The sequence below is a fragment of the Lynx rufus genome, unplaced genomic scaffold (assembly GCF_022079265.1).
Source record: "Lynx rufus isolate CCGP_SWC_20201006 ecotype Redwood Valley unplaced genomic scaffold, mLynRuf1.p SCAF_5, whole genome shotgun sequence".
Lineage (NCBI taxonomy): Eukaryota > Metazoa > Chordata > Mammalia > Carnivora > Felidae > Lynx > Lynx rufus.
This window is the reverse complement of record NW_025814867.1, coordinates 37,854,823-37,868,504: the sequence shown is the minus strand read 5'-3', so window position 1 is coordinate 37,868,504 and position 13,682 is coordinate 37,854,823. Positions and strand designations below refer to the sequence as shown.

Genomic DNA, 13,682 nt, shown 5'->3' with positions numbered 1-13,682 from the left:
GACTTTAGCCTCTACTACTAAGCTGTAATCATCAAGACAGTATAGTATTGGCACAAAAACAGACACACAGACCAATGCAATAGAGTAGAGAACCAGAACTGGACCCACAAATGCATTGCCAACTAATCTTTGATAAAGCAGTAAACAGTATCCAATGGAAAGAAGACAGTCTCTTTAACAAATGGTACTGGGAGAACTAGAGAGCCACATGCAGAAGAATGAAATTCGACCACTTTCTTACACTATACACAAAAATAAACTCAAAATGGAGGAAGGACCTGAATGTGAGACAGGAAACCATCAAAACCCTAGAGGAGAAAGCAGGAAAAAAACCTCTTTCACCTCAGCCACAGCAATTTCTTACTTGACACATCTTCAAAGTCAAGGAAATTAAAAGCAAAAATGAACTGTTGGGACCTCATGAAGATAAAAAGTTTCTGCACTGCAAAGGAAATAATCAACAAAACTAAAAGGCAACCCAAGGAATGGGAAAAGATATTTGCAAATGACATATTGGATAAAGGGTTAGTATCCAAAATATATAAAGAACTCACCAAACTCCACACCCAAAAAACAAATAATCCAGTAAAGAAATGGGCAGAAGACATGAATAAACACTTTTCCAAAGAAGACATCCAGATGGCCAGACACATGAAAAGATGCTCAACGTCACTCACCAGGGAAATAAAAATCAAAACCATACTGAGCTATCACCTTACACCTGTCAGAATGGCTAAGATTAACAACTCAGGCAACAAGAGATGTTGGCGAAGATAAGGAGAAAGAGGATCTCTTTTGCATTGCTGGTGGGAATGCAAGCTGGTGCAGCCACTCTGGAAAACAGTACAGAGGTTCCTCAAAAATTAAAAACAGAACTACCTCATGACCCAGCAATAGTACTGCTGGGAATTTACCCAAGGGATACAGGAGTGCTGATGCACAGGGGCGCACATACCCCAATGTTTATAGCAGCACTTTTAACAATAGCCAAATTATGGTAAGAGCCTAAATGTCCATCAACTGATGAATGGATAAAGAAGATGTGGTTTATATATACAATGGAATGCTATTTGGCAATGAGAAAGAATGAAATCTGGCCATTTGCAGGAATGTGGATGGAACTGGAAGGTATTATGCTAAGTGAAATAAGTCAGTCAGACAAAGACAGTTATCGTATGCTTTCACTCATATGTGGATCTTGAGAAACTTAACAGAAGACCATGAGGGTGAGGGAGGGGAAAAAAAAGGTACCCAGAGGGAGGGAAGCAAACCATAAGAGACTCTTAAGGAATGAGAACAATCTGAGGGTTGATGGTGAGGTGGGGGAGAGGGGAAAGTGGGTGATCGGCATTGAGGAGAGCACTTGTTGGGATAAGCACTGGATGTTGTATGGAAACCAATGTGACAATAAATTATATAAAAAAAATAAATATAAATAAATAAATAAAAATGAAACAGTATATAAATACCAGAGTAATTCATGAATCCTTAGCAACAAATTCACCTTGGCCAACTTAAACTCTTAAGAAAGACAGTGGAGAAAAATTACAATATCAATTAAGAATAGGTGATTCCATTTTTTTCTTCATTAGCACCTCATTTTATTTTCAGGCATATGACAGTAAATTTCAGTATCACTAAAATGGGAGCATTAATGTTGCTCAGTTTAGTTTATTTTATAGTATCCAAATTTTCAGTTAGTTGTGAAGTATGGGAGAATTTATCAGTCAAAAAAAATTGTAAAGCTATTGAAACCAAGTTTCTGTAACAAACTTTTTGAGTGTGTCAACCACAGCCTTCTTTAAAATTTTTTTTTAATCTTTATTTATTTTTGAGAGAGTGAGACACCGTGTGAGCAGGGGAGAAGCAGAGAGAGAGGGAGACACAGAATCTGAAGCAGGCTCCAGGCTCTGAGCTGTCAGCACAGAGCCTGATGTGGGGCTCGAATTCACGAAGTGTGAGACCATGACCTGAGCCGAAGCTGGACACTCAACCGACTGAGCCATCCAGGCGCCCCTCAACAGCAGCATTGAAATTGAACTATTAACTGAAGACACTTAAAAGATTTTATTAAAAGGAAAAAAATGACGAAGTAAAAAAATACAAAGACATGATCAAATTCAGTTACTGGATCTATAAATACAAATAGTGACAACACTGATTAAAATGTTAACTCTATAGCAAACTTCAAATAAGCTTGAACCAGATCTTAAAAAAATAAAATACCCACAAGACTTTTACAGTGGAGATGACTTAAAAATGTAGTTTTCCCCAGAAGCATCTGGGTGGCTCATTCAGTTAAGCATCCAACTTCTGCTCAGGTCATGATCTCATGGTCATGGTTCGTGGGCTCGAGCCACAAGTCGGGCTCTATGCTGACAGTGAAGAGCCTGCTTGGGATTCTCTCTCCCTCTCTCTGCCCCTCTACCACTCAGGCACGTGCACATGCACTCTCTTTCTCTTTCTCTCTAAAAATAAACTTATTAAAAAAATGTAGTTTTACCCAAATGTGCAAACCCCACTATTTATCATAGATGCCCCCCATGAGTTGTAATCATATTGTTATAAGTGAAACCTTCAAAATTAAAGATACTCATATATATGGTATGTTTGAATATTTTTAAAAAAGAAATTACTGTAATTTCTTAGCCATTTATGACTGTTAATGAAGACTATTAATGATAATGAATATCATCTGGCAAAAAAGCTTCAATCTGCTATAGGAAAAAATTATACACGATAGAAGGTGATACATTTTTTTATAGTGAGTTGATAAATTAAGAATTATTAACAGTATATTCTTGAATCCATTAGAAAAACAATTAGAAGCAATGTTTACTTTGTAATGAGAGTCTGGTACATGACTTGAGACCCAATTCACAGTGATGCTGCAAGTTGAATAAAACTTTAGTTTATATCCTTTATGAGTTTATATAAAATTTATTTTACATCAAATAGCTAAAAAAAAAAAAGCCCCATTAAATATATTAAGGTGTTATTAATACGGCAGCTTGGTATTACTTCTCCCAAAAATGTCACCCATCTTAAAAGCATGCTTAGCCCAAACGTATGCAAAGTTCATGTAAGCATTCAGTCATCAAGGCGCCCTCCCACACAATGCAGCAAAATCCTATCACAAAGGTGACCCAAGACTTTAGATTGAGCCCAAGGACAGCTCTCTCCATCCCTCCTGTGCCCCCATACTGAAATTTCAAGAAGGGCATCCTGACTCATTAATTGCACATAGAATTTCCTGAAAATACCCTTCATGGGAAGCTGACAGGGAATGAATCCAGACTAAGGTCTTTTCATCACTCCATTTTTCTGCATAAGAACTGATCGTCAGCACATTAAAGGGTTAATACATGCGTAGCTCATGAATGCATACTAAAAGCTACCATCCTCTCCAGTTTCATTAAAAGAGCCTAAAGAAATTAACCCTTTCTCCAGCCAGCAGGCCTGAGTAAACCACAGGCTCCACAAATAAAAGTGGCTCATTATCACATTAACTCTCAAAGAGAGAGGAAAGGGGCAGGTGATAAGAATCTTGCTTAGTATTTCATAAAATAGCCAGCCCTTGTTTCAATTAACTTTCACCTGAGTTGCAGCATTCTGTCTATAAAGAATATGAGTGTGCTTGCTGAGAATTTTACTAGGGACGGGGTGGGGGGCGGGGGAAGGTGAGAACAGACTTAACTTGATGTCACTGGTACAGGAACTTTGACTTTTTCTTCTAAATTTTACACAAAGAACCAATGATACATGCTTCTGACCTACTTTCAAGATAAATAACAGCCACTATTAAGTAGCCACTACCTGATCAGCACTTGCCTGTATCTATTGAGCTCATTTACATAAAAGCCAGCTATACAAACTATAAAATCAAACATAAAATCTTTTTCTTTCCTAGGTTTTTTCTTTGCTCTTCAATCTGTACAGACGTTTCAAAAAGCCACCCACCCACTAACATACACAATGACCACTTTATCTTTTAGGAATTCTCCCTAAGTGGAATATATTATAATCATTTTGTACATGTAGAGTAGGATTGCTAAATGAAAAGGAAGATAAATATAGATATTCTAGAATGGATCTGTTCTAGCGCTATTAAAGCTTTTTACTTTTATTGGATAAATAGAATCCACAGAAACAAGGTTTATAAAACATTCATAGGAGAGCAAGTTTAATCATTAACTAACAAGTCCAAATTTAGATGTCTTCTCTAATACAAATTATTTTCATTCATTCAGCTACAACTAGATTAATGTAACACAGTGGCTAAGAGTGGAGGCTCAATATAGATCTCAATTCTACCATTTCCTAGCTAATGTAACCTTGGGCAAAGTGATTTTAAAACATTGCTAAGCCTCATTTTCCTCATTTGTAAAATAGGTATAACAAGAGATTTGGCTAATGGGGTTGTCAGGATGAAATGAAATCATCTTTGAAAAGTATATGCAATCTACCCTGATGGCTGTTTTAGTAAATGTTTGCCATTTGATTTGGTGAAAGCTCCAACAGTGGAAGCTATAGCTACTTCAGCAAACTTCTCACTTTTAGATTTGGTTCAGGTACACTGAAAGTTTAACACTATTAGTGAATACAAACATGTAAACAAAAAAGTACTGCTATAACTCCAATTTATTTTTCCAATGTAAACATACCATAAATATATGTAATTTAAGCCATTTTTTCCAAATCTAAGCCAAGAATTTAACACACCTGAAACAGAAAATACCTATTTAATTGCACTCATTTAAAAAAATTCTAGGAGTGCCTGGGTGGCTCAGTTGGTTAAGCAGCAGACTCTTGATTTTAGCTCAGGTCATGTCTCACAGTTCCTGGGATCAAGCCTGGCATCGGGCTCTGTGCTGATAGCATGGAGCCTGCTTGGGATAAGCAAAAAAAAATTTTTTTTGTCTCTATTATAGAGGGGGAAAAAAAAAGCATGCTTATTTACTTTTCACCCCAGCCCCAAAAATCCAAACCTCTCCCAAGAATCTTAATGATTTTACAAAATGGGAAACTGACAAAGAATTGGAAGCTATTTCAACTGACACTACTAGATAGGCTTCAAAACTATTACATATTAAAACTTTAATTTGAGGTATACCATGCAATAATTCTAAATATACATATAAGTACTTACTCCAACCACATATGGCATTCCTCTGTCCTCAATTTGACAGCAACATTAAATGCCCTTTCTTGACATACTTTGCTTGCTTTAAAATAACCACAGCTCAGTAAGCTGGGGTAGATGCAGCAGCCACTTACTCATTCTAGTATAACACAATCTTGTCCCTTCCCCTCTCGGGAGAATCCTTGAGGGAAGAGAACTCAGATAACCCACTTCAGTAATACTAAGTAACTTTACATAATCGACAATGACTTTTGTGAGGTTATAAACATATATCCTATGTTTCTTTACATTTCCAAGACTATTCAAAGCTGTGTCCATGGTGGACTTTAACAAAGGCTTTCCTAATTAAATACTATTACATAAGAACGTAAAAGTGTCTGACAACACACATAGGTAGACTTTGTTTACATGTCAATGTTTTCAAAAAGTTGTGTAAATAAAATCCTATTTCAAAAGTGGTAAGAGGTTAGAGAGGCTGTGATTTATTAAAAACACGCTCATACACACAGACAAAAAAAAATCCTCTGTAGTTAATCCTTTCACAGTGTAAGCTGCTCTTTGGGTTTATGTTTTGGAAGTGTGCATGATCCTAAACAGTGTGCCTAAGTGAGCATGGCCATTGTAAGGCAACTTAATAAATTTAGAAAGAGAAAAATCACAGCTCTTTCTTACATGTAGGAAATAAAGGCTGTCTTAGGGCAATTTCCCATTCCTATTATTATACGTACCAACAGAAAGCATGCTTAAATGAAGAGATTTTATTATGGCCATAAAAACAACTGATTTCTAGGTTTTTATTTTCTTTTTAAAGAAAACTCATTAAACATATTTCACATTTTTGCCCTGTAATTGTTTTGCACTACCATTTTTTCCCCGAAGACGACTCAGGAGCAATAAACTTTCTTCTCCAATGAAAAGCACGAACAAAGTTCCGTAAATTAAAAAAAAAGTTTGGCACTAAGGCATAATTTCTCCACGCCTGTCTTTATCTCCCCCTAGGATATTGACATACCGAATGCCATTCAACAGTCAATGAACACCAAGGCACTGGGTGGCTGAAGCTAAATAATACAAGTATGGCTGAGAGCCCATAAACACGAGGAACCTTAAACAAGGTCATGGAATTTTCGGACTAGAAGATCCAAAACTAGACAAACCCTCTGGGCTTCCAGAGAGAAAGAACAGAAGCCCCGAGAGGGAGACCAAGTCATTCAGGGGGTTAGTAGCAGAGGCGGGGGCTAAAACCCGAGGGTCTGGGTTCCCACATCGCTACCTAAATACGGAACCCCACAAAGGGAGGCCACGGCCAGAACCGCCGCCCCAGGTGCGGCGCTCGGAGGGCTGCTCGCCGGCTGCTCCCGCCCGCCAGCTCCACTCTCAGAGGCGGCGCCGGGCGGCCCGGGCGAGACAACGGGCGCGGCGGGTACAGACGCTCGGCGCGTGAGGAAAGAGTGCCCCAAAGTGAGGCTGGGGAGAGGGTGAAGGGTGTGCAGGGCAGGGGCGCCCTGAAGTGGAGAAAGGGGCCTAGCTCTCACCCTTGTCGCACGCCAGCAAGAAAAGCTTCTCATTCAGGGTGTTCTCCTCCTTCACCTCCCGCACATCCTTCAGCGCCATCACTTCGTTCGGCGACGAAGAGGAGGATGGGGAGGAAGGTAGGGAGGAGGAGGAAGCGCCCGAGAGGTCCGTGCTCGGGTACAGGGCCGCCATCATCGCGGCCCATGAAGGGGGCAGGCCAGGAGACGGAGGCGGGGCCCCCACCAGCCCCGACCCCGACCCCAGCCCCGCCCCAGGGCTGGAAAAGGGATGAGTCGTTCCCACAGCCGCCTCAGCGCGCGGCCCGTTGGCCCCAAAGGGCGTCGCCTCCCCTCGAAACCAGCACTCGCCCTCCACCGACAGCCCCAGATTGGCGGCGGCGCATGCGCGGCCCCGGGGCCAGCGCCCCCTCCCCAGCCTCCGGCGCCCGGGCCGAGCCGGTCCGCGCCCCTCCGGGGACGACAGAGTGGCGCGCGCCAGGGCGGCAGCCGAGCGCGGGGCCGTGCCAGGAGCCGCAGGGGCCGCGCGGGGGGCGGCCCGGCCCGGGAGGAGGATGAGAGATCTGTGGGAAAGGAGCTCCTAGAGCGATTCTGCGCACGTCGGGCTCCCGGGATGTGGGAACCGCCAGCCCAGCTGCGCCTGGAGATGTTCGCGACTCTCCTCACGTCATCTTCCGCTCCGCTATAGCGACGACAACGGGGCCGTTTCGGTGGTGGGCGGGGCCTGTCGTGGGGGCGGGGTCTATTGCGTCCCGCCCCCCGTTCCTCGTCTGTCAGCTGCGGCCTCTGAAGGCTTCTAATTGCTAAGGAAAAGGCGAAGACCCCAGTGCGTCCTCCCCACACCTGGGTTTCTGATTTGAGGTAATTTACCGTCTCCTGCTGCACATAAATACGCATGGGTATGGTTAATTGAGCCTCTGACGACTTAACGTTTAGTCGATCCCGCCTATGGAATTGTCTGAATATTTCGTGTTTGGGTCCTCTGCCTGGCCACGCCACCGGACTTGACCTTGTCTGTGTGTTTGGGCTAGCTATACTGATTTCTAGACTATTTTTTAACAACTTGTCTGTGATATAAAATTGGCATAACATTCCTGATGGTATACCTTTATTCACATGTAATTCACGTGTACCAACCCGTAACCATTGGATAAGCATATTTTTAGGATCTACTCTAATTACAGTCCTTCCAGAGGTTTGTCTTCACATTTATAAATTTGATTTTATAAATGTGTGTTGAGCAAAAGCTGACTGAAGCGCTAACTGAAGTACTACCTACCTGAATAATTATTTTTAAAGCAAACTTATTTAAAGCAGATTCGAGGCTGGGGGCGGGGGGGGGGGCGCGCCTGGGTAGCTGTCTGTTAATCGTTGAGCGTCTGACTTCCGCTTAGGTCATGAGATCATGATCTCACTGTTGGTGGGTTTGAGCCCCAAGTCTGGCTTTGGGGTGACAGCGCCCAGCCTGCTTCGGATTCTATGTCTCCCTTTCTATCTCTCTCTGTCCCTTCCCCACTCGTTCTACTCCCCGCCCCCCATCTCTCTCTCTCTCTCTCTCTCTGTGTCTCTCAAAAATAAACATTAAAAATTCGTCTTAAACTGCTTTGAAAAAGTAGATTTTTTCACCTTTAAAACTAGGGGGTAAAACTACAAATTATATCTCTTGAATAATTCTTATTGCTTCTCACAACAACTATACAAAAATCAAAATTGTGCCCTTGGTGCTTTAGGTTTTTAAAGCCAATACATAAATTTACTTCAGAATATCTTATATTTGAGGGAAGTACTTCCTATTCTATTCAGGTTGATTTGCTCTATATCTGTTCTTGTCAACACTACCAAATTTTCTAAATATAAATCTTTCTTACCAAAGTCTTATTTAGATCTTCTCTAAGAGGCCCTAGGTAGATGACAAGATTGGCCACCTTTCCAAACATTGTCATGTGTTTACTCCAAAATGGCCGATTATCTATTGAATCATTTTAGCTTATCTCTATCACAAATCTCCCTCATTCTATACCGTTTCCAAGTTTGTATATTTGGTGGAATATCAAAATTTTTCAGTGTTAATTTGTGGCCACTGAACACAGAAATACATATGTGGGTTTATATATATGTGCTTACTTACACATTTTGTTTATGTATGTAGTTACAGTCTTCATAGTCTAGTAAAATTTTTACTCAGTAGCAGAACAACTCTAACCCTGATCCATCCAAAAGTTCCAGAGTGTTGGAGGGTAAAAATTCAGATGGTTCAAAAGTATAAAAAACATTTTAATCTGGTCTTTTCAAGCTTCTGGGTTTGTGATTTCTCATCCATAAGAACTCTCACAGCAGCTGGATTAGTTTCTTAGATTCAGAGGAATTCCACCGTATGTTCATAGATAATCCTAGGAGGCAAAGTATTCGAGGATTTTTCCTTTTTCAAAGTAAGCCAGTATTGCAAATGCATTCTGTTCTTTAGAAAACTTTTTGAATCATCTCAGATGCAGCATATTTTTCTCTCTTGCCTCACTGGTACATATTTTATGCAGCATAAATTGGAGTATTTTAACATCCCCTATATGATGAGTTTATTGTGCATTGGTGATAGTAAGATCAATAACAGAGTTATGGGGAACAATGGCGTGTAAGATTCAGAAGCAACACATTACTTACAGCAATTCAACAACCTGCAGGTACAAAAGAAGAGCCAACAACTTCAGTTGGAGAAGAGAAAAATCCAGATTCAGAGCTGGTCTTAAAAGTAGGACAGATCCTATCTACGTCTCCAAACTCTGTGCCTCTCCCTCACTCCTCTTAGGCCATATTTACCTATTACTTTTCCTTAAATGCCTATGACTTTTCCTGGCTCAGAGCCTTTGTATTTTGTTCCCTCTGCTGAACATGTATCACCTGTCTCCTCCTCATTCCTATTTCAGTCTGAATATCACATCCTTACAGAGACCATTCTTGAGCATCCAAACTAAAAGACTTCACCCCCGTTCCCAAGTCAGTCTCTATCACATTACTATTTTATTTCCCCTACTGCATTTTATCACTACCTAAAATTCCTATTTATTATCTGTCTCCACTCGGATGCAAGATTTATGAAGTCAGGAAACTGTCTATATTTTTCTCAGCTGAATCCCCATATTTCTAGCATTTTACCTGATTCATAACAAATGTATATTAATGAACTGGTTACCTCAAATTATTTTAGTACAAACTAAATTGTAGTAATAATGCAGTTTTCTTTACTAAAAAACTTCATATTAAAGAACCAGAAGGCAGTATGATTTGGTAAGAAAAACCAAAAACAAAAACAAAACAGAGAACCACCTTCATTCCCCCAAAAAAATCTAATACAAATTTTATTTTACTAATTAAAAAAAGTTATTTTCTTTTCTTGAAAATAAACTTATGATAGATTAATTTTCAAGGTTGTATATTCTTTAAATGAAATAAACACTGACACATTTGTACATACACAGAATTTTTATTATTTTAGGAGAAAAAGAACACTCTAAAGTGCCAAATTTCATGTAAATCAGATAACTTAGTAAATATAATGGTGAAAAAAATCAAAAGGGAAAACATTAATTAATTTCTTAGAGCAAGAACATATCTTAATCTTCATGTAAGAAAACAATCACTAAAATATAAAAGGAAAGGAAATCTCTTTTGTAGAAGAATATATTTCAAAGTTCCACTTGTTGATTTCATTTAAAAAATTCTATTCTAAACACATGAGTAGTCTCACTCTTACCAACATGTATGGTTTTCAATGGTAGAAGAGGGATTTAGACTACTCATTCACACTGAGACAAAGTGACAGCATTTCTGTTGCAAAGCAGTATTGCTCACTTACACTAACAGTGGAAGATGGAGAAAATAGATTTCTGAATTCAATTTTTAGCAGCAGAATCTGTCTACTGATAAAAATTCACACAAAAATAGGTCTGAAGGTTAGTTGTTCCCAAGTAACACAAGCAGTAACCAAACACTGCCAATTTGTAGGAGGCTGTGGAAAAAACATTTGAAAATACTCTATGTTCAATATTAGCTTTGTGTTACTTTCTACTAAAGATATTCAGTGGGTATATTCTAAATTAGGGCTTCCTATAGATCAAAATTAACATGTGTAATATGAAGCTAACAGTATAGTGTCAACATGTCTTGAGATGTTCTAGCCAATTTTTTGCTATAAATATGTGGAAGAAGTCAGTTGGAAAATAACTATATGCACATCCAAAATGAATTATTTCTAAAAGAAATCTTCATGTACCAGATATCTACATAATGACAAGTGTTACACACATCGTGGGACTACAATAAACACTTAATGGTTGGCTGACTGACTAGTTTTATATACCATTTAAGAAAACCTGGGTAATTCAGATGCAAAAAATACATATGTACACAGATCTTTCTGTAATAACAATCTACCAACATATATGCTGCATGTCATAGTTAAAGTTCTATTACCAAACTAGCATATGTAGTATCTACAATTAAAATTAAGTTTTAAGTAAAAAGCTCCTGCTACTTATACAAGAGAATGTACTTTGGGGTTTCTTCAAGAGTTAGTTCTCATATATAAAAAAGTTTAATGTTAATGAACAATACTTGTCACTTAAAAATTTGAGACCATATAGAAATTTACAGAAAAGTTAAGGTTCATATAGTTGGAAAAAATAAAACTGGATTATGACTTTGAATACATTTATGATCAAAATTAACACACACACACACGCATCCACACACAAATCAAAACACAGCAGGACCTGCAAAAAATTTTTGTATTGATCTTTTTGAACCATGAAAAACAATGAATTAGTCTTGCTTTAAATAAGACTTTCAGGAAATGAAAATAATTTAATTATGAAATATCGACTTGATAATGAACATATCAGTATCTACTGGTAAATTAACTGTGTTATCCAAAAAGGTTGACAGATTCTAACCAGTAGAAACAAGATATTTAATTCATTAATGAATTATACAACTATTTTAAGCATACAAATAATCTCTGGTTTTATACCCACTACATTTCAGAAATCTGTAAACTGTGAGGCATTCAATGTGTTTAATGTGGCAGAAAATCATATTAAATGTTTCTCATTATTTTATTCTATTCAGTCCTTTTCCCATTAAGCATGCAAACACAGTCATAACCATCTTTGGTTTCACTTCTACGAGGTCATCAGGTAAGGCATATATCCGGGCACCAATCTTTCGAGCAACTGAAATGGCGTATCTTCAAACGACAAGAAAAATATCTTAGTATTTGTTATCTACTATGTTCTCACTTAATATATGTTAATAAAAGAATGAAATATTTTGATAAGATTAACTTTACAAGAAAGTTAAGTTTGAAAGTCTTTAATCATATTCCCCATTTAAGTTGTACTTAAAAATGTTATAAAGACATAGTAAGCTTATGTGTAAGGATTTAAGAAATTAAAGAGCCACTGTGTTAAACCATAAAAGGCAGGGTGCCTGGGTGGATCAGTTGGATCAGTGCCCAAATCTTGATTTCGGCTCAGGTCACAATCCCAGGATCATGGGATTGAGCCCCAACATCAGGGTCCATGATGAGCGCAAAGCCTGCTTGGGATTCTCTCTCTCCCTTGGCCCCTGTCCCTCTACCCGCCCCCCTCTCTCAAACTAATAACTAACTAAATAAACAAACACACAAGCCAACCAACCAACCATAAAAGGCTTACTTAGCATTGTTTAGCTTGTCCTCTTCAGATAAGTCTTCTCTCTTGATCATTTCTTGACGAACTGCATTTGGTGCGATGGCATCTATTAAGTCTAGGACAGGTAAGCTTGTGCTGATAGATTTGTCCTAGAAAATAAAGAATTGATGAACATTCATAAACATCTTACTTTTAATTTTCATAAATGGCAGACCAGGTCATAACCATATAACTGAGAGCAACATAAATTTTCTTTATACTGAACGTTCGGCTTTTCTGCAAACAGCACACATCATAAACCATTTAAAATATGCTTTTCCTTCAGTCTTTACAGAGCTTACATGTAGAGTTGTCACCATATCCAAATAAGGCTTGCAGATGTGACAGTTCCTAAAGTATGCTAACTACAGTATCCATTCTGCAAAAAATAAACAATTTTTGAAAGGGAATAGGAGATGAATTTTAAATTAATAGTTTTGCAAGTTCTAGTAATATATATGTCTTAGACCATGAATTCCTAAGCCTTCACTTAAAATTCAGAAACAAAACTGAAAATAGTCGTGGAAAGGAACTAACATTTACAAAGGCATTATTCTTGTTGCTTTACATGTTCAGCTTGTTTAATTCTCCTAACAGCCTGATAATAAAGAAATTATAATCTCTCTTAGAGAGGAATTAAATGTAGTTCACAGAGCTCAAGTGACTTGTTTACACAACCAGTAAGTACAAAACCAATAACTGAACCCATGACTGTCTGATTCTAATGCCCAAGATTCTCTCCATTTTTGAAGTTACCTCCAAGGTGAACTAAAAATGAACAACTGAATTCTAGTGGATAGATTACTGCAGTTCAAATCAGAAATCCTGGTCAATTGATTTTACCACTTACCAGTACTTGAAAGAAAAATTACTTGTTCTGTGTCTCAGCTTGAATAGTGGCCACTGTTGCTTGCTTACCCAGAATTTACTCATTCCTTACTACTTTCTCCATCCTAACAGAACCCACATCCATGCCTCCCTCACATGGACATGTGCTTCAAGGAAAGCTGACCCAATCCACAGCTCCAAGGGTGATCCTGAATTAGTCTAGGCCATGCATTCTGGGGGTAGGGTAATAAACTTACTCTTTTTTATGTATAAAGCATAAAGTGTATAAACATACAGTAATATCTATGGCATTAAAATTTCATGGGGAGGAGTATTTAGGAAAAGAACGTCTAAAAAGACTCCTTAGATTAACAAAAACACTAGTCTGAACCAAATAGAGTAATCTCATCTTATTAGCACAGTGATTTAATTTGGGCCTAATTTAATTTCATGTGA

The 13,682-nt window shown here is 38.5% G+C and overlaps 2 protein-coding genes across 4 annotated transcripts in view; both read right to left on the bottom strand.

Moving 5' to 3' along the window:
• Positions 1–6,917, bottom strand: part of TRPC1 (transient receptor potential cation channel subfamily C member 1) — a 65,121-nt gene extending 58,204 nt beyond the window's left edge. For 2 of the 3 annotated variants that reach the window (XM_047100082.1, XM_047100083.1), the window contains exon 1: positions 6,679–6,917. In XM_047100082.1, coding sequence (XP_046956038.1) covers positions 6,679–6,853 — 175 coding nt within the window. In that variant the 5' untranslated portion in view covers positions 6,854–6,917. The remainder of the gene's footprint in view (positions 1–6,678) is intronic. The other variant, XM_047100084.1, reaches the window with a different exon arrangement.
• Positions 6,918–10,237: 3,320 nt separating this feature from the next.
• PLS1 (plastin 1) overlaps positions 10,238–13,682 on the bottom strand; it is a 42,933-nt gene continuing 39,488 nt past the window's right edge. The window contains exons 14-15 of the mRNA XM_047099562.1: positions 12,384–12,508; positions 10,238–11,914 (exon numbers count right to left, since the gene is read on the bottom strand). Of these exons, the coding sequence (XP_046955518.1) occupies positions 11,779–11,914; positions 12,384–12,508 (261 nt within the window). The 3' untranslated portion in view covers positions 10,238–11,778. The remainder of the gene's footprint in view (positions 11,915–12,383; positions 12,509–13,682) is intronic.